Source organism: Polyodon spathula, chromosome 23 (assembly GCF_017654505.1).
Source record: "Polyodon spathula isolate WHYD16114869_AA chromosome 23, ASM1765450v1, whole genome shotgun sequence".
Lineage (NCBI taxonomy): Eukaryota > Metazoa > Chordata > Actinopteri > Acipenseriformes > Polyodontidae > Polyodon > Polyodon spathula.
This window is the reverse complement of record NC_054556.1, coordinates 21,607,075-21,634,429: the sequence shown is the minus strand read 5'-3', so window position 1 is coordinate 21,634,429 and position 27,355 is coordinate 21,607,075. Positions and strand designations below refer to the sequence as shown.

At 38.0% G+C, this 27,355-nt stretch overlaps 1 protein-coding gene across 1 annotated transcript in view; it reads left to right on the top strand.

Moving 5' to 3' along the window:
* The window catches only part of LOC121297831 (N-terminal EF-hand calcium-binding protein 1-like), a 31,613-nt gene extending 12,462 nt beyond the window's left edge, over nucleotides 1-19,151 (top strand). The window contains exons 3-13 of the mRNA XM_041224349.1: nucleotides 4,315-4,423; nucleotides 6,381-6,406; nucleotides 8,386-8,483; nucleotides 14,350-14,486; nucleotides 14,796-14,917; nucleotides 15,676-15,755; nucleotides 16,228-16,281; nucleotides 16,991-17,103; nucleotides 17,408-17,485; nucleotides 18,268-18,359; nucleotides 18,892-19,151. Coding sequence (XP_041080283.1) covers nucleotides 4,315-4,423; nucleotides 6,381-6,406; nucleotides 8,386-8,483; nucleotides 14,350-14,486; nucleotides 14,796-14,917; nucleotides 15,676-15,755; nucleotides 16,228-16,281; nucleotides 16,991-17,103; nucleotides 17,408-17,485; nucleotides 18,268-18,359; nucleotides 18,892-18,920 — 938 coding nt within the window. The 3' untranslated portion in view covers nucleotides 18,921-19,151. The remainder of the gene's footprint in view (nucleotides 1-4,314; nucleotides 4,424-6,380; nucleotides 6,407-8,385; nucleotides 8,484-14,349; nucleotides 14,487-14,795; nucleotides 14,918-15,675; nucleotides 15,756-16,227; nucleotides 16,282-16,990; nucleotides 17,104-17,407; nucleotides 17,486-18,267; nucleotides 18,360-18,891) is intronic.
* The last annotated feature ends 8,204 nt before the right edge of the window (nucleotides 19,152-27,355 follow it).

The window sequence follows — 27,355 nt, the reverse complement described above, 5'->3', positions numbered from 1 at the left end:
AGTATTCTCACATATTGCACTGTGACAATATGCCTCTGACCCTGTTATTCCAAAGATCAGGGATATAACATTAACAGTTTTCCATCATCCACACGTAAAGGGCAACTATCACTTCATTTGTGATTTTTAGAAACTTGGTAGAGGTTGCTCCTCCAATAAATGAAGTTTGTGTGTTTACATGGGAGGGTATTTATGTATGTATTTATTTTTCAAGCGCGTTTTTGCAGTTGGAGAATGACTTACTATTCTGCATACAGAATAGAATTCTGTACATCAGAGAGCAAAATGGCTGAAGGGAGCTTTTATTTAGACAGATGTGTAAGAATATAACCTCTGTACTTCCAAACTCCCAGTTTATCCAATCTAAATAATACAGTAGGTAGAAGAATGCCTTTTGGGAGCAGTAACACTGTTCACTACCTGTTTTTTTTGTTTTTACGCTACCCTATGCTCTTTCTATGGTGTTTGCAAGCATGCTCAGTAGTTCTGGGTTATTGTCAGTTTTCTCTCAGTCTGCTGTTGAGCTCCTTTGAGCTTGTCTTGTGAATCCCAAGTGTCGTCATTCAAGTTACAATGTGACAGCTCTGCAATTAAAACTGTCACCTGCTTTAAGCGAGGACGACTGTTCTGAGCTCAAAGGAAGCCACGTGAAGACAGATTTAGAGAACAATGAGAACTCAATCTCAGAGCAAAAGAACTCAGAACCACTGAGAATGACAGCAAACAACATCTAATAATATGCTTCACAGTTCTGTGAATAAACATCAAAACAGTCATGTACTATTTTTTGCAGAACCTGTAGCACTAGGCTAAGCTAATGTAAAGCAACAGTGAGTGAGAAGCAGTTTTCTTTCAAATTCAGAGCTGTTTTTTGCAGGTTACTGAGTCCTTTACTAGGCTTTGATTAGATTTCTTACCCCTACTGACACAGTGTGCAGTCCTTCATGTTCAATTTGGTGACTCTAGAAACCCACTAAATCCCTTTTTATGTATAATATTGAATTTACTTATATACTGAAGGTTCACAGTGCGGTTTTATGTTGAATAATCTTCTGCTCTTGTTATTTTTTCTTATTTGACATCTTTAAGTATTGAGTATCCAATTTCCAGAGCTTTCTACGTTCGTGAATCTCATCTCCATCCTTATTGAACAGGAAAGTGTAAAATCTTTACACAGAATGCGCTGTGCTGAACAATACAAGAAGATCTAATTAGTTTAATAAAATCTGGGACCTCAAATTGACACAAGTTAATTCGCTTGCTCTTGTATGGTACATGTTGATTCTACATTCTGTTAAGAAGAGGTTTCTCCTTATAAAATCTGCTTGGATCTCAGGATGGAATTCTCCACGAGACAGAATGAATGGGAATTGCTTTTCAATGCAACTTGTTTTTTTGCCACTAACAATAAAAACATTTACTTTGCCCATAGCAGAAAGACAAGCATTCAGGTGATTGATCAAAGGTCTGAACACCAATTTCAAAGGTAAATCATTTCATCTGAGCAGATGTTAGAGAGCTTTGATCATTTTTCAACCTGATTTAGCCAAGTTCATTTGACAATGTTTTAATTCTTTTCTGAAAATGAGTATACAGTACAGAAATAAGTATGCACTCCCAAATGCCTGCCCTGTACAAACACATAGAAATCAATAATACAACACAGCTCTGTATAAACATATTTATACAATAGTGCCACATTCAATATCAGTGGATGCATTTGCATGAAGGGCAGTGCATTGATATTCTTTAATATCATTGTGAAGCCTCTTGTCATCTCATCCATTCAAGCTAATAGCAGTGTATTTCAACTGTTTCTGTAGGTTTTCCAAGATGGGGTGGTGGTGGTGGTTGGGGGGGTTGGTGGTGGTTGGGGAAGAGATAGTGGTGAATGGGGAGGAGGTGGTAATTCGAAGGCATGGCAGGACTAAGTTTGCGAAGTAGGGTTGTATACCTTATAGGTTGATGGGAACATAATGGTAATTGGCTTGTAAGTTGACCAATTAATAAATGCGATGTACTTGGAACTTATCAATGATACTATAGACTTCCTCCATGAAATATCACAAGCTTTATATTACGTTTTATATATTTCCCACTGCATTACTTTCATGATGTGTGGTTCTTTTATGACCATTATTGTGTGATACACTGTTATCACTGAGTGTGACCCTGGTTGGGGGAGGTGAGATTAAAAACTCTCTTGTGCAAACAAGCTCTCCTTTTTAGTGGTTGAGACTCTCCCTTGGCCATGAATGACAGCTAGTTCATTGCCATCCTTCACCTTGCATTCATGGCATTTATTACATTTAGTAGCTACAGTATTTGAAATTTAACAGTTGTGATTGCTGATATGTCAGAAATTTTGGGCAAGATCTTTGGCAGTGTTTTTTGTTGATGTTGTTGCAAAAGGTGAACCCCATGAGCCCACAGCGTTGTCACTGCTGGCACACATCACTGCTGGTTGCCGAGTTTCTCTGGAGGAAAATGAATATCCGTGAAACGGCATTGATTTTTTTTTTTTTAGCATTGCTCTTTTCGCACCATGCAAGTGACAGGTAGGACAAAACGAGTATCGTTGTTGTTTCTTTCACCACACAGAGAAGACTTCCCTCCTGCATTTCCAGCACTGATTCATTTGCGTCAAGAGCTTAACGACAAAACCGCTGGAAACAACAAACTCATCGAAAGTCTCACTGACACAAATGACCACCTTGTTATGTTCAGGCTGACAGCCTGCATCCTGATAAGCTGTCAGCGTCACAACTCCTGGGGACCAAAGTGTGGTGGTCCTGGATCATGATATCACTGCTAACTGAGTGTGTTGTTAACTTTATAAGATCACAACGCGTAGTTGGGCAGGATAAAATAAGGCTGGTTGAATGAGTGGAAATAATTATACCGTGTTGCGCATGTTAAGGGATATTACTCAAGAGGAGACAGGTTGCGGTGGTAGGTAAGTTTCAAAGAGAGAGGAAATTTGTTTTGATAAAACTGCGATGGCGAAATAGAAAAAAACTAAGAAATCATTATTTAAAACTGAACAAGATTTAGGAGCACTGGAAATTTAAATAGATTTTCATTAGATTATTATTTTTATTTAAATAATTTTAAATAACTTTTAGACGTCAGGAACACAGCCACAGAAAGGTAGTTCTCCAGAGTTGGTTACCAATAGCAACATAGTTCCTGGGAGATTTGTATTTGGTAAAGCGACAGGAAAAAACAGATGGTGGCAGAACGTCCACCATATTGATTCATACCATGATAGAAAATAGCTTGTGCTTGATGTAATTCTGAAAACATATGTTACCATGGAAATAAAATGGGAGGAGAGTGGTCAATTTTATACCGCTTGGGTTGGTTTTAAAACTAAGAGATTAAAAAAAAAAGTATATCTGCTAATATTAAAAAGAAGCAGGCAGCTGCTATCGACTTGGATACAAATGAACTGACTTAACAAAGTATTAGATTTTTAATTGTTTAACCTCATGACATCACATCTGCATAGACAATTATGTTCTTGAAAACACTGTATGAATGTAGATGACTGTCTTTACCGGATATGCACTAGAAACTAATATTATCATTTGAGCTCTGTCAGCCAAATTATGCATGTACTCAGATTTAAGTCGCCCCTGAAGTCAAACACTGTATTACCATATATTAAAGAGTTTGTCACCAACTGTATTACAAATGGGATAAGAAAATATGTACGGCAGTCCTTGCAGTATATGGTAGCTGGAAAAGGGTAGATTACCTTTAACTTTATTTCAGTCAGTTTTATTGTCTCCCTTTGTTTAATTTGGCCAACGTGACTTTCTGCCTCAAATTCACGTTCTGTTGCACGGTTTCCCCTCAGCGAACAAGATGACTTTTCTTTTAAAGCTGCATTTTAAAATGATCGTGAAGTTCAACCCTTAGCCATTTTAATATAGCGGTTCTGTTTGAAGAGTAATTACAGTAGTATGCATTATTCCTTATAGCAGCTCTTGAGTAATTACTGTAGTGTGCATTACTCTGTGCAGTAGCTCTTGTTCAAGCATGCCACAATAATTGACATGTGCAAATGTAAATTGGTCCCCTAATTGAAAAACCCTGAATCCAAGTTGCCCTCAAATCCAAGTTGCTCCCCCCAAATGCGAACCTTTAAAAAGTGCAACTTTTGAGTAAATACAGTACGACATGCTGGAGATAGTTAGACCCCTGTATGACCATACAACCTGTATTTAAGCAAATACACTATTTTCTTTCATTTATTGCAACTTATGTATAAATATACATATACTGTATCTATTTGCTTTTTTGTTCTAGATGATGGGAAGTTGTCCTTTGAGGAATTTAAGACATATTTTTCTGATGGGATCCTCAGCTCTGAGGAACTGCATGAGTTGTTCTACACAATTGACAGACGTCATACCAAGTAAGTGCTGATCCAACCCTAACTGAATTGCTTTTATTGTTTTTCATGCCAGAAATCAAGTTAAAGACATACACCCAACACCATATAAGGATGAAAACGACGCTGCAGGAAAGATTTGCAAACCTTTTTTTTTTAATTAAAAGAACAGTCTTTCGAGAGAGGAAGGTTGCTCACTGACCATCTCTGTGTCTTGACAAGCGATCTTGTCCTTCCTTCCTCGGGTGTTAATTACACAACATGCTTGAGAGCTTACTGGCATCTCCCCATTCATCCGTTCACACAAGCCAGCAGGCTCAGAGCTACGAGAACACTTGCATTTCTCCATTGCCAGCTGTCAGAGGTGTTTTAAATAGAAAGCATCCATCTTTTGGCCTGTACAGTTTCTCTCATTGTGTGAGAGGTGCTGTGGATTGCAATCCTTCTCCTGCTGCTATCACTTTAGACAAACCATTATCATACAGCCCATTCACAACCCAGGCCTTATGATTATGCCCATTGTTTTTCAAGTGCAATCCTGGTTAAGATAGCTATTCAATGTGGTGTTGCTTGGGAGATCACGTCTATGCACAATACACTAAACGTTGACTTATTTGCACAAAACACTGATTTAAAACGATGCACGGATGACCAGGGTACTTTTATTGTTCATAAAAGCATGGGTGACCAATAAATGGGCTCCAGTGAGATTTAGAACTGAGGTCCTGTGAGCTTCAAGCATGCTTGAAAGAAAACCAATGATTGACCCTAGCACCCTGGCTACAAATCAGCGTTGGACACAGTACAATATGTGAGGCAATTCCCTCAGAAAACCAAATATATCTTGAGCATATTTATTTGTGTATTTTTCTGAGAACAAAATACTTTTACATACAAGTGATTGTATTTATTTTAACTTTCATATTCTGTGTAGAAGAGCCTACTAGTCTAAGGCCTAACACAAGTTCAAGATAAATATAACCTTCTACAAGTATTAAAGTCATTGCCCTTCAAAGACAGAAAAGATGCTGACATTCCTCTCTGCTGCCAGCACGCGCTGTACCAGAGCCTGGCAGGGGTTGGCTCTTAGGCGTCCCCTGTGAGCAAGACATTCTGAGGATCAGCAATACTTAGTGACAAGGAGTCAGACAGTGGTTGCATCCTGCATTACAATTAAGACAATCAGAAACAAAAGTCAATTTAACCTTTGTCAGTCAGCCCACCCCACTCTTGGCAGCTGTAATCCAGGAGTAGGAGGCTCCAAAGGTTTAATAGTTTTCTCCTGCTTGCTTCCACCTCTGCCTCCTGTTTTGTGTACCTGCTCTGTAGTTTCCATATACAGTTTCCATGCTTTGAACTCAAAAAGTGAGTTTTCTAGGTTGTCTAAAAAAAAAAAAAAAAAAAAAAAAAAAACTTCAGAAAGCCCTGGTTTGAACACGTAAGTGTTTTGTATCTCAACATAACAATAGGCTTATGTGGAAGTCCTAACTTTGACCCCAGACTGATTTCAGTTTACAGCTGAACTGATCTAAGTGCTATAGGTCAGTTCAGCTGTAAACAGGTTTCCACCAAGAAAGCAATCAATGTGTGTGAACACTATGAAAGGGAGTATTCTGATAGTATAAAACAAATGTCAAAGAACATTCTTCTGTTATTCGACATATTCCCATTTAGACCACAAGTTGTCCCAGGGTATATAAAACAGTTTGGGTACAAAGTCAGTACTTTCCTTCCCCTTTGGCTGATAAAAGACAAAAGCTGTTATGTTAATACCTTACACCACCAAGCATTACCACCTGAAATCTTGATTTGCCATCTCTGGAACTCATTAGGGCCCCTCAGGAGGATTTTACACACAGACTTCTTGGCCTTCCTTTCAAAGTAAGGTTACCTTCGGAAAGCTGGTAGCAGACTTGAGTCCTTAAAAAATCCACAGATTCAATTCATTAAATTTTTCTTTTAATGTCTGTTTCCTTTTCAGCAATCTGGACACGGAGAAGCTGTGTGGTAAGTGTGCACTATTTTCCTTTGTGATGTTTTGACCCATTTTCTGCCTTCTCTTCGTTTCACTGAAGTCGCTGTAGCAGGGAGAAACTGGTCAATATAAAAGCAAACATACAAGCCCTGCTTATCAGAGTCACACCAGCTGAGTCCCAGGCCTTCTTAACAAAGCACCATTAGCAATAATATTTGTCTATTTGACTTATGGGTTGTATTGATCAGTTTATACCCCACTGCGATTTTTGGAGTATTTTATAATCCAGCGAGTACTCTGGTGTGGCATCAATGTTTAATCTCAGGATAAACAAGGATAGTTGGTCTCTATCTAGGGTTTATTCTGACAGTGTATAGATCGATCAAATCAACCCCTTAGTTTCTTGTAAGTTTTTTCTTAGACTGTCCTATATGAGTGTTTTGAAGTTGTGTCTGATTAATAAAAAAAATATTAAAAAAAATTATGCATAAATTAAACCCATTTCTATTTTGGCCTCAAAAAATTATTAATCTTATTTTTTTCTACATGTCTACACAAGCCAATTAATTAGTACCACCTGCAGTCAATTAGTCCACTTGTAATACCAATCCAATTAGCGCTGATTTTTGTGCAATCAATTTCTAACTGTAAACGAGCCTGAGCCTCAGAACTAATTAATCTGAAACACACCTTTTCTTTTCGGTCTCAGCACTGAATGAGTCATTCCTTTGAATGAGATATAGATAAATGTACCCAGTAGCTTGATGGCTCAGCAGGTCAACGGGACACTCTCATCAGGGGAACACTGTGTAAGGAACTAACTAGTAAAGCTACAAAGCTGCTGCTGCTAATCGTGGACAAGGGTTATAGTAACATGACAGTTATTGTACTATTTGGCACTGCTAAATGACCACTTTACCACTTGGAACTTAGAAGGAAGGAAAAACACTTTTTTTTACTAATGTTTATCATTCGTTTTTCTTAGTTTGTTTTGGTATTTCTAATAGTTATGGATGCCAGTAGTGGCTGTCAAAGATTGTCTGGTGGCTGTCTGACCATGTTAGACCAAGCAGCAAACGTATTTATTAAGTGGCAGGCCTACACCTGCGACAATTTCTGAAGATGGCATTACTGTAGGCCTTGCTCTCCAGAGATGGTGCTATGCCTTGACAGGCTGATTATCCAGGCAGGATCACCCCTTGCTGAGGCTGGTTGATTTCAAGTTGATTTCAGTCCTGGCTTTACTCTGCTCTTGACTCTAAGCTACTTGATGCTTCTCTTTGCATCAGGATGGCTGCAATCTCCAAGCTAATCCCTTTTTTTAACCTATTTGACCTAACAGAGTCCATATTTCCTTTTTATGCATTTCTGTTTGAAGCATTGTATGTCCAGTATGTATACATTCACAGCTCCCTTTTATTTCAATACTGATAAATGTTTGTATAATATATTAGTAAAACATTGTTATTTTTATGACATTTCCTTCAGTAACAGTGGGCAAGTAACACTAGGCTAGTCGATTGAGAATATGTATATACAGTGTTCCTCATTTACCTGTATAAAGCAGTCCTTGTACGGTTGAACCAGTTATAAATGCTCATGGCAAAATACAATTCCACCAGCACATTCATTCTTGGTACAGATAGAGTACAATTTCTTTCAGTGTGGGTAAACAGCTAAACCAAATTAAGAAAAAAAACCATGCAGCTACCAGCTCAGAGCTGCTCAGGTTCAGGGCTTTGTGTCAGAGAAAACATTAATTCCCAATGTCACTCTTATTCCCCAGTGTGTAGCCTAAAGAACATTTCCTTGTGGATATTGTTTATTTATTTTCCTAAGGCTCCAGCCTCACGTAGCTGAAAAGTTTTTGAAACGAAGAAACCTTTTTGCTGCTGGGTCTTCTTGTTTAAGCAGCTGCTCGTTTTACAGAGCTGTTATTTGCAAGCTTTAATTCTGTGTACATGGCAATCAAACCAATCAAAAGAAATCGAGCATGCTGCTTCTATTTCAGATTACTTCTCTGAACACCTTGGGGAGTACCTCGATGTTCTGTCTGCTTTGGAGAAGTTGAATATCGCAATCTTAAAAGCTCTGGACAAAACCAAAGAGGTAAGTGGAAATTGGGTTTATTTAATTTCAGAGCAGCATTTTTAATAACATGTTTTGTGTATGTGTTACCAGTTATAACAGTGTTATGAACGCTACATTTCGGCTTGCTTATTAATGGGACTCAAGGTGGCATCTAAGCGACGGTGAATATAGTTCCTTTGAATCACTAAAAAGACTGTCACTGACATTTTCAGTATTTTTACAGACTGAAATTAACTATAGAGACTTGCATGCATGTTTGATATTAATAACCATGGTACACATTGATGGTAGTGAGACAAACCACGGTTTTAGATCAATTGAATAGATCCCAATAAGTAGAAGGATCAATTAAAAAATCTGTTTACTTTATCATGACATTATTAAGACATTTTAAATGGAATATTTCTTTCAGCAAGGATAGATGTTCATTGAGTCTTTGGGCCAGAACAACAGTAACACTAGCTGAGCCGATTTCGAATGTTTTAGTGCCAATACAAAACCTCCCAAGTAATGGAATATAAAGAACAAAATGCAATGTGCTTATTGCTACCTGAGACACTTTGCTCTTAAATTGGATTCACAATGTTAGAATAATGTTGGCATCCTTGTTGTGTGTTCATTTATAATGCTGTCTCTGGGATTAGTGAGCCATGTCAGATTTGAATTAAAAAAGCACACCTAGTGTTATTTATGAAGTTGGTAAAGCTGCAGTGATAAATCTGATGAGACAAAGCACCTTTGTAGAGCTACTATGGTAACAGTAAGTGGATTGCATCAGGAAACTGTCAAGGAAAATAAATCTGAAAAGGAAAATGCAATGGCATGGCCATTGAGAAAAAGGACCGGCTTGTTTTATCCACATTTACATTGTAGCTTTGATGCATGGACTGAAGCTAGGCAGCACACATCTTGATGTTGACACTTCATGCTTTGATAAGAGTTCAACAGCTGTAGCCCCTGTAGTTTTGTAAAAGGAGCTTTAGTCTTAAATTGCCTTCATGCCCGATTCTATACTTCTCCTATACGGATCTGTTTTTGTGTTGGATGTCTCTTTTTTTTAACCTATTCATCCTAGGTCTTACATCTGTTCTGCCTGCCAAAAGTGTCAGAGATTTGAAATTGCTTTTGAAGGATACTGTGAAATTGTTCCTTCATAGCTTATAAACCCTCCAAAGCTTGTCTCTCATTGTAAAGTGTGTAGAAGCCTGTGTTGTTGATATTGATGAGTAGAGGTGTGAGTAACAATAGCTGTGAAAATGTGGTGATGTGCCATGCTACAGCAAAGACTGGATGAGAACTAACGGTCCAGCATCACTCATTATTTTATATTGGGATGCTTTTTGATAAGGTTGTACAATTGGGAACAAGTGGTGCATTGTAGTATTGTACAAGAGTGAAAAAGATCTCCTAAGAATATTGTACTGCTTACATCATGGTACAGTCGGCACGACCTAATCTGGATACTGATAAACAGGATTTCTGCTTAAGTGGGATACAACTGGGAGACAGTTCTTCCCAGTGATATTTATGCAGTTTAATTGGGACACCACTGTGCTTAATTGAGGTACAGTATATATACAAATGATGAATGGAGATCGCTTTTCAGAGCAAGGTTCAAGTAGTGCAGTGCAGCGAGTATGTGAGTACATGATTACACTGTGACTTTGTGTAAACTCCGTAAACCACGTTGAACTCTTGAAGGAGCTGATGGAGTCTCCTCTGCTTTCATGGGCTGCTGTTGCAAACAAAGTTGGCGTGTCGACATCGCAACCTTGTGATAAGATGGGATTTCATTCTTTTTTCATTTCATGTAGAAATAACAAAAAAAACTGCAATTCATTTTCTTAAGAATAAAAAAAATTGACTTTTAAATTATGTATTTAACATTTAATCATAATGTGATGTGATTTCTTTCTTTTTCTTTTCATTTAGAAACAGTAAAATGTGACTAAGGTCATCTCAAATGCCTCTCGTTTAATTGATCGCGACTCCAGCTGTAGTATAAACACCCTTCAATTGTTACAGTCGGTGTTTCAAAACATTAAGTGCGCTGCAGAAATCCATTTATCAGCCTTGCTTCTGCTGATCCATATTCATAGGCTGTTTCTACTTTGTAGTTATCAACCAAGCTTTAATTAGAAAGCACTTCTCTCACCTTTGAGTTCCCTCCAAGCAGAAATCCTAGCTGGCTTTGCAGCACTGTTGCAGTGTATCCTGTACACCTGCCACCGAGAGCTCAAATGGCATTTTAATTGCGATTTTACATCATTATATCTGATACAGTTTGCAGTCCTTATGAGTGGCTCTCCTTGATGTTGCTCCTGATCATTTTTCCCTAAATCTACCTTTACCTGGCTTTCTTTTGAGCTTGCCTGTAGATTCCTAAGTGCCAGGACTAAACAGCCTTACCAATTCCATTCACATCATGTTACAATATGACCTTTCAAAACTGCGAGCCCCACCTGCTCTGAGTATCGATGGCAATAGATATTAGGTATGGAGGATTTACTGGAATTATTTTTGTTATGTATATGTACTTCAAATAGTGCTTCTCTAAAGGTACACTTGCAGATTTATCAAAATACTTTCAATGAAGCTATAGTTAGCGCTCTTGATATGTATTGTAATATGATCAAAGCAAAGTATTGTCCAAAAAAACTGTGCAGAATCATCTTCTGTTTCCGCTCCCTTACAGTCATTTTTCAACAGCTGTCTTGAACCTAAAAGCTTTTACTCATCTCTTCCAAAAACCATTAGTACAAAACGGATACACAGCGCCATTCATTTTTAAAATGTGCATCTGAAACGCTGGGCCCAGGAATAACATATCCCATGATAATGCATGTCAAACTTTTATGAAAATGTAGTGAAACATGTTCATTAATGCTTCTTGATGAGAGTGGCTGGCTGTTTACAAAAGAGGGTGCTTGGTTTTTTTTTTTTTTTTTTTTTTACCAGTAAGATTTCATTGCAAAGCCTGTCTGGTTTGCTTTTACTTCAGTTTCTCCAGATTGATATGCAGCAGCTGGCAGAGGGAGGGGGCTATCAAAGCATCATTCTAGACAGTGATAATGCGGAATTGGGGCTTGTAGTCTTACAAACACACATTGAAAACAAGAGACGCCATATCTGTCAAGCTGCCATGGTAACCAGATTTTAAAAGGAGATTGAAGGAGTAATGTTTACTTTTGTAGTTTACCTCAGTCCGACTAATAGATCAGCTTTCTCTTCACTTTCTTTTTACTTTTAGAATGAATATGAAACTTGTAATTAATGAAGCATAAACTCTGTGGCAATAACTATAAAACATTAAGCAACAGAAGGCATTAACCAAAAGTTAAGTTGACAAAAATGTGAACACTCACGCTTTTACGCCTTTAGTGACATGCAAGAAAAAAAATAGCTGGATTAAATTGGAAAGCAACCAAAAATAGTACTTGTTCAACCATCTGTAGTTAATATGAGGAAAGAGCAGCAGTGGACGCAGTGTTCTTGTTAATGATCGTACCACAGTTCAGAACAGAAAGATTGCTGGAAAACACGTAAGGTGTGACTGGAGGAGAGAGTGAGAGAGAGAGAGAGAGAGAGAGAGAGAGAGAGGTGTAAATCTCTTGAATCGTTTAACATAGCAACATTATCACAATGTAATAAACACATTTCAATACCATCAGTACCAGTATCCTACGAATGGATATTACACTGGGATTCATTGTATCTCAGTGGTAAGTTTTCTTGTACATTCTTAGTTCCTTGTAAAAGTTAAAGGCCTATATAGTGCTGTGTTCATTGCACCATTGGATTGTAAATAAATACAATGTTTTCTAATTAAAAAGAACAGCACAGCAAATACAATTTTATAAAACTCTATAAAGGCAGAGACTGGCTTGTAAGGTAATTGAGTTTCGTACAGCTGCAGCTGTAAATGTTCAAGTTTGGTTTTAGCATCTGCTATCAGCATGCATTTCAGTATGACAGCGTGCTCCGGATTATAGGTCAGTGCACTGTGATGTAATTAAATAAAATAATCAGATTAGCAGGAACCTCATGTTTGTAGTTAACCTTATTACCTCATTAGGAATACTTGTGATCTGGTGCCTTTAAAAAGACTGGAGATAATGCAGTACCACCATTAATCTGTACAAAACATTACATTAGCAGGGTACAGTAAAAATAGAATGGCACCAATAAGTGTGCTGTTGTTTTTTTTCTGGTTCCCCCAAAATAAACAAAAAAAAAAAGTCACTTGAATGGCTGGCTTTGAGGTTGTCTTGAGAATCTCAAAAACAGAAGCAGGGGCATGCAGTTGGAAAGGTTTTTGTTTTGTGAAATGTACAAGAACGCTCAATACATGGGCTGGGAGGAGTTAGAAGAAAGCAGGTTTCAGGGAGGCTTGTACTGCATACTGAAAACCAATAACGTGTACAACTATTATTCAAGCTGTGATATACAATCTCTGACACAGCAAGACTCATCTTTGGGAGGGTAAGGGTCAGAACAAATGATTTAGCAACGGCGGCTTAGAAAATAGTGACCTGTTACAGGGTTAATCCAGAAGTCAACTGGCCTCAGGTCTTCTGGTTGAAGGCTGGGTGAGGTTAGGCAGAATTAATCGTCCGTAGCAACAGGTAAATTAGGAGCAACCCTTTGTTATTTGGTTTTGTGCATTTGCCTGTGCTGAGAATCATTTAGCATTCCAGGAGCGGAAAGTTAGGGGACATAACTGAAGAGTGTTAGCCGCAGACTGATTGAAAACAGAGCGGAAACATTGGAAAACAGCTGGCAATAGTATATATTTATAACACTCTTGACTCTTGTGTAAGAGAAAACAGCAGAGCACCGAGCTGCAGACTTTAACTAGCCCTGTTGCACATTCATTGGACTATAGCTGCTGTTTAGATGTTTTTCAACAGGTTAAAGAGCTAAGCTAGCGATTAACACCACTCTGTACTTGCATTCTAGCTGCGGCTGTTGTCTTACTGCAATCTAGCTGTACACCCCAAACGAATGCACTTTTAATACAGTTAAACTGTTTCAAAAGCTTTACTAGAGACACTGTATCATGTAGTAATTATGTAAAGTTATCCATTCAGGCTGCAGCAATTCCAGCAATGTCTCATAGCTGCATAATGTTTGCACCCCCAGGTTATAGACCAGTCAATTAAGGATTCATACTACTCTTCCAAATTGAGTAATTTTCTCGTGCAAAAACCTGCGCAACTAACTCCCAGTTTGTGCTTGTGCTGGCTAATTAGGACAAATGACAACCAAAAATAACATATGCAGGTATGTGAACAACAAATAATGAAAAGAAAAATGTGACCCAGAAACACACACCAATTGGGACGGTAAGGCTTGGAGGCTTTCTCTCTGTGTCCTATATTAATGTTTTAATAAACTGCAACGTGTTCTAAAGCACTGTGCTGGCTCAATCCAGGAGGTTAGATGACTGAACGTTTCACAAACTTTTCGGAGCAGAGTTTGATGTGGTTAACTGCGTTTCTGTAATTTCGTGCAGTGGGATGGGGTTGAGATGGCGTAATCAAGAATAGGCTCTATTATTGAATTTGGCTCAGTTTTATTTAAATGAATTGACAAAAAGTGCAATGATAATTTTGCCAAACCTTCTGTTCTAATTCAAATATTTTGATGGGACTCATCAGCTGAGGGGCTTAAAGTGCTTTCGCATGCTTTTATCAAATGTGCGTTTCAAGCAGGTATATACTTCTCTGGGATGCACTGAATAAACTGGTATTCCAGATTTAGCACAGAACCCACCACATTGAACTCTGTAACCTCTTGTCATTCTTCTCAATGTCAACTTAAATCATCTCAGAATCACAAATCTGAGGGTTAGCACTAATTGTGATCTCCCCCCTCCCCCCAGGAATATCAGAGCTCCTCTCAGCTGAGACAGTTTGTGACGCGGTTTCTTCTGCGGGAGACGTCCAGCCAGTTACAGTCCCTTCAGGGCTCACTAGAGTGCGCTATGGAGGCGGTGGAGGAGCAGAGCTGCAAAGGAAGGTGAGCTGGCTCTGCTGCTGTGTTACTAAAGCATAGGTAAACTGTATTCCGGTTCCACAGCAAAAGGAATGCACAGGTTCTTACACAATCTCATAAGCACTGCTCAGAAGGAGTTTAAGCCTTGTAATTACAATAGCATGCAATAAGATATACTTGACGGCTTGAAGTTTCTTTTTTTCTCTCAGGTATGTAGTACATGAGTAACATCCGATGACACCTGGGTATTAGAATCTATGAGAACGAACCACATGTTATTCATTATCAGATAACCCCTACTGTGCTTTGAGCAGTTACTTGTGTTGCTTGCAGGACGGTCATGAAGAAGACCGAGGCTCTCTCTGTGCAGCGGACTGGACGGCGATGTGGCCGAAGGACCCAGAAGAACGTGTGCCTGTCCCCTACAGACCCCTACTCAGGCATGCTCACCTCAGGTACCCCACAGTGTAGAGTCGCTGAGGCCAGAGCAGCACGCTAATGTTCCCTGAAACACATGAGAAGTTACAGAGAAGGATAAGCAATTGTAATTCTTTTGGAATCATTCCTGTATGCGGACAGGTGAAGCATCAAATGGATGATGGGTAAGAGGTTTTAAATTTTGTGGTGTTCAGCTAGCAAAGCATAAGCCGGCATGGCTGAAAACCCCTCATCGTCTTCTTTCTTTTAGTTTTTGTTTTTCTTTAGCTGGGTTTCAACTCTTTTCTTGCAATTTCCTTTTTGTAAGACTGATGACATTTCAGATCAGAGGATTAGCAGCGCTTAGAAAGCAGTACTTAGAAAGTTCTTCACTAAAAGCAGGGAAACAGTATCCAACTATTTTTATTAACCTACCCATTTCTATGGAAATAAGTTTTGGTCCATCATGAAAAACGGAATGTTCCAGGTCCTGTTAGAAGAAGGATCTCCATCACTTGACTTTCCAGAAGCTGCTTTTTGTATCAAAGGGGAACCCAATTCATAAAATATCTGGTTCAGGAGCTGCATTGCTGTAGAGGGAGTCCAGAACTAATGTGGGGAGGCGTTTCTAAAGGAATTTTGCCCTTGAGAGCATAGGTAACTGAATATTACATTTAATGCAGTTTTCTTTCTACATATCAAATTGGTTATTGTGGCTTCCAGCCAAATGTTTCTATGATCTTTTTTTTTATTGGTTAGATACCAGTTTTTCACAGGGATATTGTGTTTTTTGTAGGGATTTCTGTTGAGCCAGACAACCATTGGGCGTCACAGATCTCCAGACTCCAGCAGCTCATTGACAAGCTGGAGTGTAAGGTAGGAGGACAGGCCATCTGTTTAGAGGGGAGGACTGCCAAAGCACTGATACTGCAGTGAATTCGAAATGATCAAAACACACACACACACACACACACACACACACACACACACACACACACACACACACACACACACACACAGCTACTACCATTGCAGTACAGTGCTAGGTATGCATCTAAGCAATGTTATGCTGCAGTATGTTTGCTTTGAAGCACATTATATTAAAGGGTTGGTGAACACTGCACGACTCTTTGTCATCACTTACTGGTACTGACTCCTGTGCTCTTCATGTTTGGTAATCATTCAACGTACTATTTTTGCAGAACCCTTTTGCTTTTTTTTTTTACTTTTTGCACACAAAAGTAGTGATTGAGACTTTTAGAAGATGTTTTTAAAATGCAGGACCACTGGTACACAGGGCTAAGAGCAACACTTTTCTATTGACCGCTTTCCTATTTTCTTCCTTCAGAGCCCCAAGCTGGAGCCTCTCAAAGAAGAAACCATCGCTGGCCCTTATAAAGCTGTGAGTTGTCATGGTGCTTCTGTGTCTGTAGAATACACCATTTTGGGCTCTTACAAAGCTGAGAGTTGTCACGGTGCTTCTGTGCCTTTTCCTGCCATTTTTAATTAGCCTAAATATTGAACATTTTAAACTATTGTCGCTCAGGTTTTTTTTTTTTCCATGGAAAAAAACAGCAACATATTTAGATATAAATAAGAAGAGTGATTATTTGCCCCTGACTGGTCCTACCTGTACCTAAACTATTTATGTCTTTAACATATTAATGTTTTTCTTCACTGCAAGCAAAAAATGTAAGTAACATTTGCACTGATGCAAATTCAGTAAAAGTTTAATTTAAGGATCAATAACAAATAATTAGTAGGATATCTGTAAATCGGGTATAGAGGGTGTTATAAATCTTATTAAATAGTTATAAACTATGCAACTAGGATATTATAAGAAAGATTATAAATACTTTTTACATGTGAAATCCTTCGACTGTACAGATTATTTATGTAATAAACTGTTGTTCCACCATCACAATCCTGAAGGACATCTTTGTACAATTGATGTTTTATAAACAAATCTTTAAACTGAAGTGTGACTGCTAAAGGTTCAGTAACGGTGCACAGTCCTTGCATAGTTGTGCATGATCGTGCGCACTAGTTAATCTACCTGAAAGCACAATGTGCAAGCTGACAATCCCCACTCCCGTTCCACTTGCTCGCAGAACATCCTGGTGGTGCAGAGACAGATGCCTGTAATGGAGGAGGAGCTGGAAGAGTTCCGGAAGGCTCTCAAATGCTACACTGACACCACAGCCAGTCAGAGCAGCAGCTTGCAGTGAGTCTTTAAAAATAGTCAGAGACTAAGATGTCTGCCACGTTGGCGTATATTGCTGTCTGGCATTATATTATAACGCAACGACTATTAATTCTACTGAAATATATATATATATATATATATATATATATATATATATATATATATATATATATATATATATATATATTATATATATATATATATTCTTTAAGATGCTCATAGTTATTCTTTAAGACTGCTCATTTCAAACCCATTTACCCATTCCAGTGTGTAATAAACCTCCAGAGAATATCCTAACCTCATTTCTTCTTCTCCTATCCAGTATTTCGGTGCAGAAGCTGCCTGAAGAGTCTTGCTTCATAATGTATGAATTCTGGCAAGACAGAAACTCATGGACATGGTGAGACAGGCTGTTTAAACACACAGCTTATGATAGATCTGTTGGTTGTTGGACACTCATTGTGATACATCCTTCTCAAGCAGATGCTTATATTTCCATTGTATCCCTTGTTGTTCTCCGATCAGTCAAAAGGAGTGGGCTGTCATACTGCACTACTGTAAGAGTGCCTTCTGTAGAGTATATACATGAAGTGTATCTTGATTTGAATCCCACATAACAAGCCTGGGGTATTCAGTCATAGCAAAGAAGGTTAAACATATAAGTAACTAAGTCAAGTAGACAAATGGTTTTGTCAGTGTGTTCTTTAGTACCAGAAGGCCCTAGCCAAAACATTTGTCTCCAATTGTTTCTTAATTTAACTTAAGAATTTTGATTGAATTTTAATAAATTCTACAACAAAATGATGCTGCTTCTGATAGGCTGCCTTGGCATCACAGAAAGGGCCAGTTCTGAAGGACTGGGGGGTGTTCCCGATAGTGTTGGACAAGCCCTCGTATGGGTAAATGAATAACCTGGCTTTTGTGTGATTCGTTAGATTGAAATAACTCTGTGATTTATTGTGTGATTAGTGTAACCACTATTTAACTCTTTGTGTTATTAAAATGTAATTACTGAATAAAACACATGTGTAATTACACAAGCAATTGACTGTCTGCAGTTAAATAGTGGAATTAATAGCTTTGCAGCTGACCTACCGCATTCATAATAAAGATTGATGACGGCAAAGTGAAGCTGTGGCTGTGACTGTGCTGATCCACCTCTTGGCTGTGCTTCTTTCCCAGCTATCTCCAGTCGAATGCTAGTAAGATGTTCCAGCGCAGTGTCATTGACTTCCTGGAGAGCCCTGAGCTTGTCACCACCATGCTGCTTCCAGGTGAGTTTCTCAATCACAAGACGATGGGACATATAGATGAGATCTATCCAATTCGAGCAACAGGGTAAAAGAAACAACAATGTACACCCACACAAGCCTGAAGAACGTAGGCTATGAGAAGCAGTGGAAAAAACAAGGCTTTATAAAACATTTTCTTTCATCTTAAAACAAAATCATTTTCTTGTAGGACTCTTATCCACCAGGCGGTTTTAGAAGTGTTCCCCCTCTGCACAAAACCACAGTTACAGAGGGAGCAGCTGAACACCCTGAGTGGCCATTTTTCACTCTACCTCATGTCAGAAATTAATCTTTTAGGAGTCTTTTCAGAAGCGGACCCATATTTATTTGTTTATTTAGAAAGCACGGTAAAAGAGAATGATAGAGAACACACATAATAGGCAAAACATGTATTCAGTGTTGGAGCTGCACAGGAAAAAAAATGGAGCTTGTATGCAGCATCAGACACAGAGCCTGTATATCAGAGAGAGACACAAAAGGATTTTGACTTTAATAATCTCTCGTTCCATTTCAGCCTCCTGGTGGATTCTGAATAACAACTGACTGTGCTGTCTGTACCCACACAGCTCCTGAAAATGAAATTCCAGTCTGAAATCCCCGTTTTGAAATGATTCAAAGAATAACATGTGTGCAGCACCCCTAGAGAGCGCTAAGGCCACCACTATACTTCTAATGAATACTTTCTATGTAAAATCTGTAAGCAGAAATACAAAAAAATATATATTTACATGTTAAACTTACTTTGAATTTTCATTTTTGTTTTAGTTATTTTTAAAGAAGAAATTTTTTTTTAGCTTTGCAACAGTCAAAATCTAATATTAGCGCTGGACTCCCCCCCTCCCCCCAAGGATAAAACTGAAAATATTTGCATTATGATAGATTAAAAAAAAAGAGGCTTATCAGTGATATCTGTAACCTGTAGGGAAAAAAAACAGGTTACTTAACAGGGTTTTCGTACTAGCTTATATTTAGTTTATATATATTTTCTCAAAAAAATATGCAACAGTACCCTTAGCATACCGGTGGCAAAAGCATGGGAAAATGGCAAAATAACCTTGGAAATTTATCATGGTAACATTCTAGAAGGGTAGGATCTTCTGCATGTTCTACAGCTCAAAATACAGCCACAGGTGAATACTACAATTTGAGCAAGCTTTCTCTAATTGCAGTAAATGTTTAATCAGCATAATCGAAAAGCCTGACTATCTCTGAATGTTTTGTGAGAGTCCGACCTCTTAAAGTTAGCAAATGCTTTGACTTACTGAATAAGAAGCAGGGAGGTAGGAATCTAATATGTACTCCTCACGGGTTTCAGCAATTGAGCGTTTAATTCATGTTTATTTTGTAACAGTGGAAAGTGTTTGCTTAGTATAGTTTTGATTCTTGAATGATCATCTTCTGATCATTTTCTATTAGAATCCTCCTGTATTTAAAGATTTATCTCTGGTTTTGAAAATCATTTATTTTATCTTCAGTATTGCTATAAAAAAGTTTCAAAGCCACCATAGAAACCTTTTTCATTAACCCCCCCCCCCCCCCCCCAAAAAAAAAAAATGGCTAATTCTACACAATTCTACCAACAGCTAAAACAGTGTGCTATATTCCTTGAATCATACAAAAACTGTCACAAAAGAAAGATCTATGGATCAGGTTTTGGATACAGGTCAAAATGTATGTCTATTAAAGAACACAAGGATGTAGAAACTGATTTACAAAGTTACCATCTTTAGTGCAGTGCAACTAAAGTATACTGAAGCTATATAAATAACGTGCATGTACCCTACTAGCATATTAGGCATGGCTAGTGGATTGAAGGGCGAGGCTGTAAGCTCCTGTAGATACACAGTTTGTGTTTATTGTGTGAATTTAAAAGGAACTTGCTGAAGCAGGGTATATATTGGACACATGCAATTTTTGACGTAAAATGAGTCCCTCTTTCTTGGACTGTGCCGTTATGTTCACTAAAGTGAGGGTGGGGACTATAACATATGGTTAGATTTTAAATAGAGCTGTTTCTGCCCTATTTAAACCAAGTACGTGCAAAAGCAAAGTCACGTTTTCAAAGAGGTACAATGCAGTGTAAAACCATCAAGAAACAACTTAATTGAAAAAAAGAGCTGTTCATTTACTGTTCTGAGTAATCTCTTGCTAGTTTTATACCATTACAATTGTTTTATTCCTCTCTAAAATGGTGTCTTTTCCATTCAGAATTCAATAGCTGCATTCTCATTGCTATTCTAGTTATAAAGGTTTGAAATTGTAATGCTTAAAACTGAACTGCTTTGCTATGTTCTCTTGACAAATTGTGTTTGTGTGCTGTACAGTATCTCTTAATAATGTAAAAAAAAAGCCTATTTCAGCTTCCAGGATTTAAGGTTTGGTTTGTGCTTAATAAAATTGAACTTGATTTTATCCAAATGGTATTGCATTGTCTTTTTTATTGTTACAGAAAGAAATTCAGAAACCACTGTTGAGTGCTGACCAACAAGATTCAGGAACTGAAAAACAGAAGTGCATGATTCTAACTGGATATCCATCTAGAATATAAAACCCAACACAGGTTTAGAGCAGTGAGATTAAGGTATTAGTTTGGACAACCATCACTTGACATTAGAATTGAATCTGTTGCCATGTACAGGGGTAGTCGTAGCAGTCTTCTTACCACTTCCCATCTTTTGCCAAAGTAAGTATTTCAAGCTACTCGCTGATTACTAAACTAAAATATTGTGTGAAGATAAACGTGGAAACACTATGTCACTCTACTCCCCAGTTGTGTTTCAAAAGGGGTCAGAAATCCAAATTTTTCAGGCCAAAGTTTATTTTAATTGAAGACAAAAATGCAGATGAACAAACAAATGAAAACAAATGGAGGATTTCCTTCCAAAAAGACAAACTCTTACAGTGTGCCTTGATAGCAGTAGTATATCCTACTCATATTGATTTTTAATACAAAAAAAAAAAAAGAGAATTCATCAAGCTGAACGGTCCATCAAGATAACATTGTAACTTTTCCCCAGATGGGGAAAAAAAAAATCTATTTGAAAAAAAAACTGGAACTGTATACAAACCTTCTCTTTGGTGCCTTCACCTGCCAACTTCCATTACTCTGTTGTTGTGTGTGAGCAACCCTTATAACTGGTACGCAGGTACGCATGAGAACCAATAAAGAAAAATGCAGACTTCCATATTGTTTTTAAGACTAAAGGTGTACCGTCAGTACATTTATAACAGAAAAGCATTATTCATAAAGGCAGCGAGGGTGCCTAACCTCTGGATTTCCTTGAGATGCAGGCTCTCCAGGCCCTGTCAACGATCTCCAGGTTCCAATTTAACTACAGCCCCTCCCTTCTAGCACTATCATTAGCATTGGATTTTATTTTTAAAAAAATGAGGGTGACAGGTGGAACCAGTCCAGTTCATAAGATCAATACTTTTCTTTTAATGGGCACTTGAAACAACCAGTGATAGCACAGATCTATATTAAAACAGTGCTTTAAGATTAAATTAAAACAACAAACACGCTGGCCAAGCAATCAGTTATGGCCTAAATTCAAACAAAATTTATGGCGCTGCCATATTGTAGCTGTACTTTACAATTGCTAAGATACAGCCATAATTCTGATTTCATCCAAGCCTTAGCACGACAACTCCCCCCCTTTTTTTATGTGCTTTCCATAGATTACCTCAGGGTGCATTTCTATAGTGCAACTGCCACCCCCCCCCCCACCCGTACCTGCTAATAAACTGCAATGATGAGTGAATCAGTACCTATCAATGTGTGAACAAACTGTGTGTAAGAGATTAAAACATGAATTTAATCATGGAGTGTAATTGTATATAATTAAACCCAACAAGAAACAATAAGTCTGAAGTGGCAGTCAAGGGCTTTAGAGGCATATATATTTTAAAAGATGTTCAATACACTTTTAAAAATAACAAAAACAAACTCATAGAGACTGTGTGTGTGTCTAAGCATTAACTGCTGGGATTAATTAACACTGACATGCCGTGTGCTCGATTTCTAGCAAAGGATAGAATAATACCAGAAAATCCAAATAACAGTAACTGGTGAAACAGTGTTTTAAAATATTGCTAGCTGCTTTCAAATATCTTTCCAATTATGCAGCTATAAATGTTGATGAGGGCGAATGCCAGCCATCCACTGCTTCTCTTTCCATATCCATGCACTGATTGGCTGTAGATATAATTGAGGCTATGAACAAAATAGGCAATAAGAATGAAAACGACTGTTTGCTGGAACAGAGATGGGAAAACATGAATACTGAATAGACCTTGTTAATTAGCTTGAAGATATACAATGGGGGATTTATGTGTCCCCAGGTTCAGTTGAGGCGATTGTAATTGTGTAGTGCATCTCTATTCTTTCTGTCAGTGCTGACCGTAGTCATTCAGATGTGAGAATAAATACAGAGTTAGCACCACCAACATAAACTGTGAAAAACTGAAGTGGCAAACTAGATTAAACAATAATGCTCTGTAATTCAATTCTCTAATTCGTTTTTGTGTTCACTCTGGGTAAGACCTTGTGCTTAGTGCCACCAGTACGCCCAGCATTACATAAAAACAACAGGAAATACTATTAACTGAGGAAATTGTGTCAGAAACAAATGAAAAAGTTGCTAGCAATGGTAAGACAATAGATTTGTAACAGTGCACCGTGGTCGAGACTCTAGAACACTCTTTCTGGGGTGCGGTACATACAGAAACACTCAAATTCCCAAATGGCATAGCAATGCTGCACAGGTCTGAGGAATCATGTTATTTACAGGAACACTACTGTTAGGTGCTCAGGGTTCAAATGCAATACTTACTACCTTGAAGTCAGCTCTATTGTACATTTATAATCTTAATTTTCAGTGCCCACTCTGTACCATTATACAACAAAAAAAGTGGGGAATTGTAAGAACTAAATGCTACCTCCTTATTTTGATTAATTCGGCAGGGATCCTACGGTAGGATGCCTAATGTCATGAAGCAGTACAGTTTGGATAACCCTGCAGTAACACACTGTGATTATGATACTGTACTGGACTCCTGCTCTGTAATGGTTCATGTGTGTAAACATGTACTCAGTATTAGTATCAGATGCAGGGGACATTCCTGCTTGAGGACTGGAACTGATGCCAAGACATTTTTGTATGCAGCCCTTACAAAAAATGATTGAAATATATTTTTCTCAATATAACAAGCAGCATATTTACATAGCTAAAGCACAAACCCAACTGGGGCGCAGCCATTCCACAGCTTTTTAAAAGGCTTCAGCTTCTCCATTCAGCTGTCTTGTTGTTACTCAAGGTTTATTTCTTCTTACAGAAAATCAATACTCGCTCTAACTGTTTATTAAAAATAATTTGAAAGTATTGCCTGTGACGGGGGCAAAGTTTTTATTCACTGGCACAATAATGCATTTTACATTGGCAGGCCTGTACTTGCATCTGTCACACTGGCAGACGTTTTCCCAATGCAATCTTATAGAGATGACTGGTGCCGCAGCAGTGAATTATGTACTGCCCAGAGCTTATCAAGAGAGAGGGTCATTCAAATCTCTGCGGCATGGTGCTGCCATTTACAGCACAGCCTTTACAGAAACCAGTACCATTGGCATACCATTATAAAGTAAGCATGATCCCTTATAATGCAACATTCCAAGTCTATAATGTTTATTCCAGTTAGAAACTACCTCAGTGATCGTTTCAGCCAGTCCTCTACTCCTGCTCTTACTTGCTTTTAAGACGTAGTTATTGGCAGGTATTAAATACATTAATTTGTTTACGAAGTTTGTGTCAGAAGTTAATGCCTAAATTTCAAAACTTTCCCAAAGGCAATCTTCATGGTTTATATTGGAAGAAACTGTCACCCTAAGCCATGTATTATGCTGTATACAATATATAGTCCCAGGGTATTAGCAGGCCACTTTCCAGCAGTAACAACAGAGGATTTTGAGCAATTGCAGAATGGTCTTGATGCAATATCATAACATTTATACCATTGAAGCTGCCCTTGCTGTATGCATGCCCCCAAGAACCGAAACATTGCAGCACCATTACAATCTCATTGATCATCACTTGGTAAGGGAAAGGGCACCACTCTCAATCCCCTAACTGGATGCTGAACACCATTAGAGTCTACTATAACCTCTTGGGTCATAACATGACAGCCAGAATACAGTCAACAGGCCCTTACAGGAACTGAATTAGCAATTAAAAACTATTCTGAAACAGTGATGTACTTACATTGAAATAACCACAGTTTGCATTTAGTACTGTAACAATGTGCCATCATGTTTGTATTTATTTAAAACCCATTAGGTTTCCATTAGCACCATGCTATTTCCAAGAATTGTTTATCCATTTGATCTTTCTGCATTAGTTTACTGCTGCACTTTACCAGGCTTTTAGGGCATAGTGTCTGTGATTAAATAAAAACAGGTTCACTTTTATAACAACTTTATAAAAAGGTTTGATGCTCTTAATCACATAAGGATACAAAGTCTCAGATTTGCAGTTATATTAATGTCAAAAGCATTACTGTGAGTCATAGACAGTGGCACTGGAACCATTTTTAAAGTGGGGGTGCTGAAAGCCATTGAGCAAAACTGTAACCCCTGTATAGATGGAAGCCATGCAAAGCCGAGGGGGTGCTTCAGCACCCCCAGCTCCCCTACTTCCAGCGTCCTTGGTCATAGAAATGTTTTTTTTTTTTTGTTTGTTTTTTTCAATTAGAAAATAAGTTCTAAAATGTAAATACATGTAAAGAGATTCTTTTTATTGGCTGTATGAAATACAAATCACTCTTGTATAGTTTCCAATTGTCTGTGATCATGACTCGCTTGTCAGCTTCCATTTGGTAATTCATTTTGCCACGTAGTAGTGAACGTTTGTTTTTCTTGGTAATGGTCGGGTTCAACGTCCTCTTTCATTTGACCTTGTGACACCTCTGACGCGGTCTAACGGTTTTGGTAAAATGGTTTCGGTTTGACTTTAATATCATGAATGGTTTAAAACGTGATTTAGTTTTAACAAAATCAAATAAGCCCGTAGCTTTACACAGCAACTTACAAGCAAACTCTGTACTGTGACTATACATTGACTATAAAAAAATTCAATGTGTTTCATGCCAGGACCAATGGGATTTTAAAATTCAACAGTGAAACCTTTTAAAGGCGCGATATATCCTTTTTTTTAAAAAAAAAAAAATTATTCTCTCTTTTTAGCAACAGCAACATTATCGCTGAGCACTGTTTGAATGTCAGAAATTAATATGATAATTACACTATGAGAATACGGCCCAGTGACGCAGTAGCGTTGGCAAGGAGACTCAGAGACCAGAATGCTGCAGTTTAAAAGCTCGCTTGGATTTATTTACGTTTTCAAATACGCACAAAACAAGCCCATACAGCACAGCATCTTCACCGCCGGTAACCCAGATCAGTTTCGAAATCAGCGTAAAGCACTTCAGAGGTCACCGCTAAGAAGAATTTAAACGTCTGGCTTCGAAAGACGTCATTATAACGTCATAATTACATGTCGCTGCTGTTTGAAAATGCTAAATATAAAAGATGTGCAGTTGAAAGTGACAAGCAGTTCAGAATACAAAACTAAAAAAAATCCATTCTGCTGTGTCTCTTATACATTAAATCTGTGTTGTACCAGTAGTAGTAATTAGGCATTTTTTAATTTGTCTTTTAATAAGGTAACATTTTGCATATGTTATTCAAAGTGCGTTATCAAAGCATGCATCCTAATGAAGGGGGTCCATGATAGCGGGTGCAGCAGTCGCCAGCCAAGGTGAAGCAGCCTTAAATCACAGGCAATGCAGGATAACAGAGATCAATAATGAAAGCCAGTGCGCAGCAGCTAGCGGGGAGAACTGTTACACAGTTCAGATGCAAGACTATTATATAAATCAAACCATCTTTCCAGCTCACTAGCCCTTATTTAAATACTATCTGATTGAGACATTTTCTGAATAAATGCAATTGCTTGCCAAGTGTTAAGTCAGCACAACCTGCTGTCTAAGACATCTTTCATTAGTATGTAAGCAGTGGGCATCCAAGCTGTCTTGCATTATTTGAGTAGTACGTGCTGTCCTAGTCTATTGGAGTAAGAGACTGCTGACAAATCCAGCAGGGGTGTAAAGTACAGCCTGTGTCACTGGGAATTCAGGATCACATCAAGTTGTTTATTTTAAAAAAACGGATATCTTGATATACAGCTTTTGCATACACCTGGTCTCTCCTAGTTTTGTTATCAGACACACCTAATCCATACAGAACTCCCCACGGCACAGCAGTCATGGTGAATTTCAAATCTGCAGGGTATACTATATTAACTAGTTTTCAATTCCTGTTTCTAGATTTCTATACTGTACTGTGGACTTGTGTTTTGATTGGCAGTAGAGTCAGCACATTTGTTTTGACTGTTACTTCGAAAAATGAACGAAGAAAAGTGTACGTGAAACAACTGTTAATGGATTTGTTAGCATGAGCGTAGCCACGAATATAGCAAAGTGAAAGTAACATTTTGTTATTACAGCCATACTATTTTTTTTTCGTCCACCACGTATTTAGTCAAATCATTTAGTATTTATGGAAATCGTACGTCACTTTAGGTCACACAAATTGTTCTTGGTATGTCACTACATTTACCCAGTCTCAAGTCTCTAAAGGTTGTATATATATATATATATATATATATATATATATATATATATATATATATATATATATATTAGGATTCATTTATTAGGATTATTATTCTCAAGACTAACTTACCAGCTAATGACAGTTTAGCAAAACTGAGTCATTTTTACCCCTGAGTTAAATCTTTGAATCAAGAGTCAATAATTACGTATGTGACACCATTCTGCCTAGTGCAGTCCTTATGAAGCACATTATGTTCAAATATGGATTTTGAATTCCAGTGACTCTCCAGGATTGAAGACTGTTGATAACATCA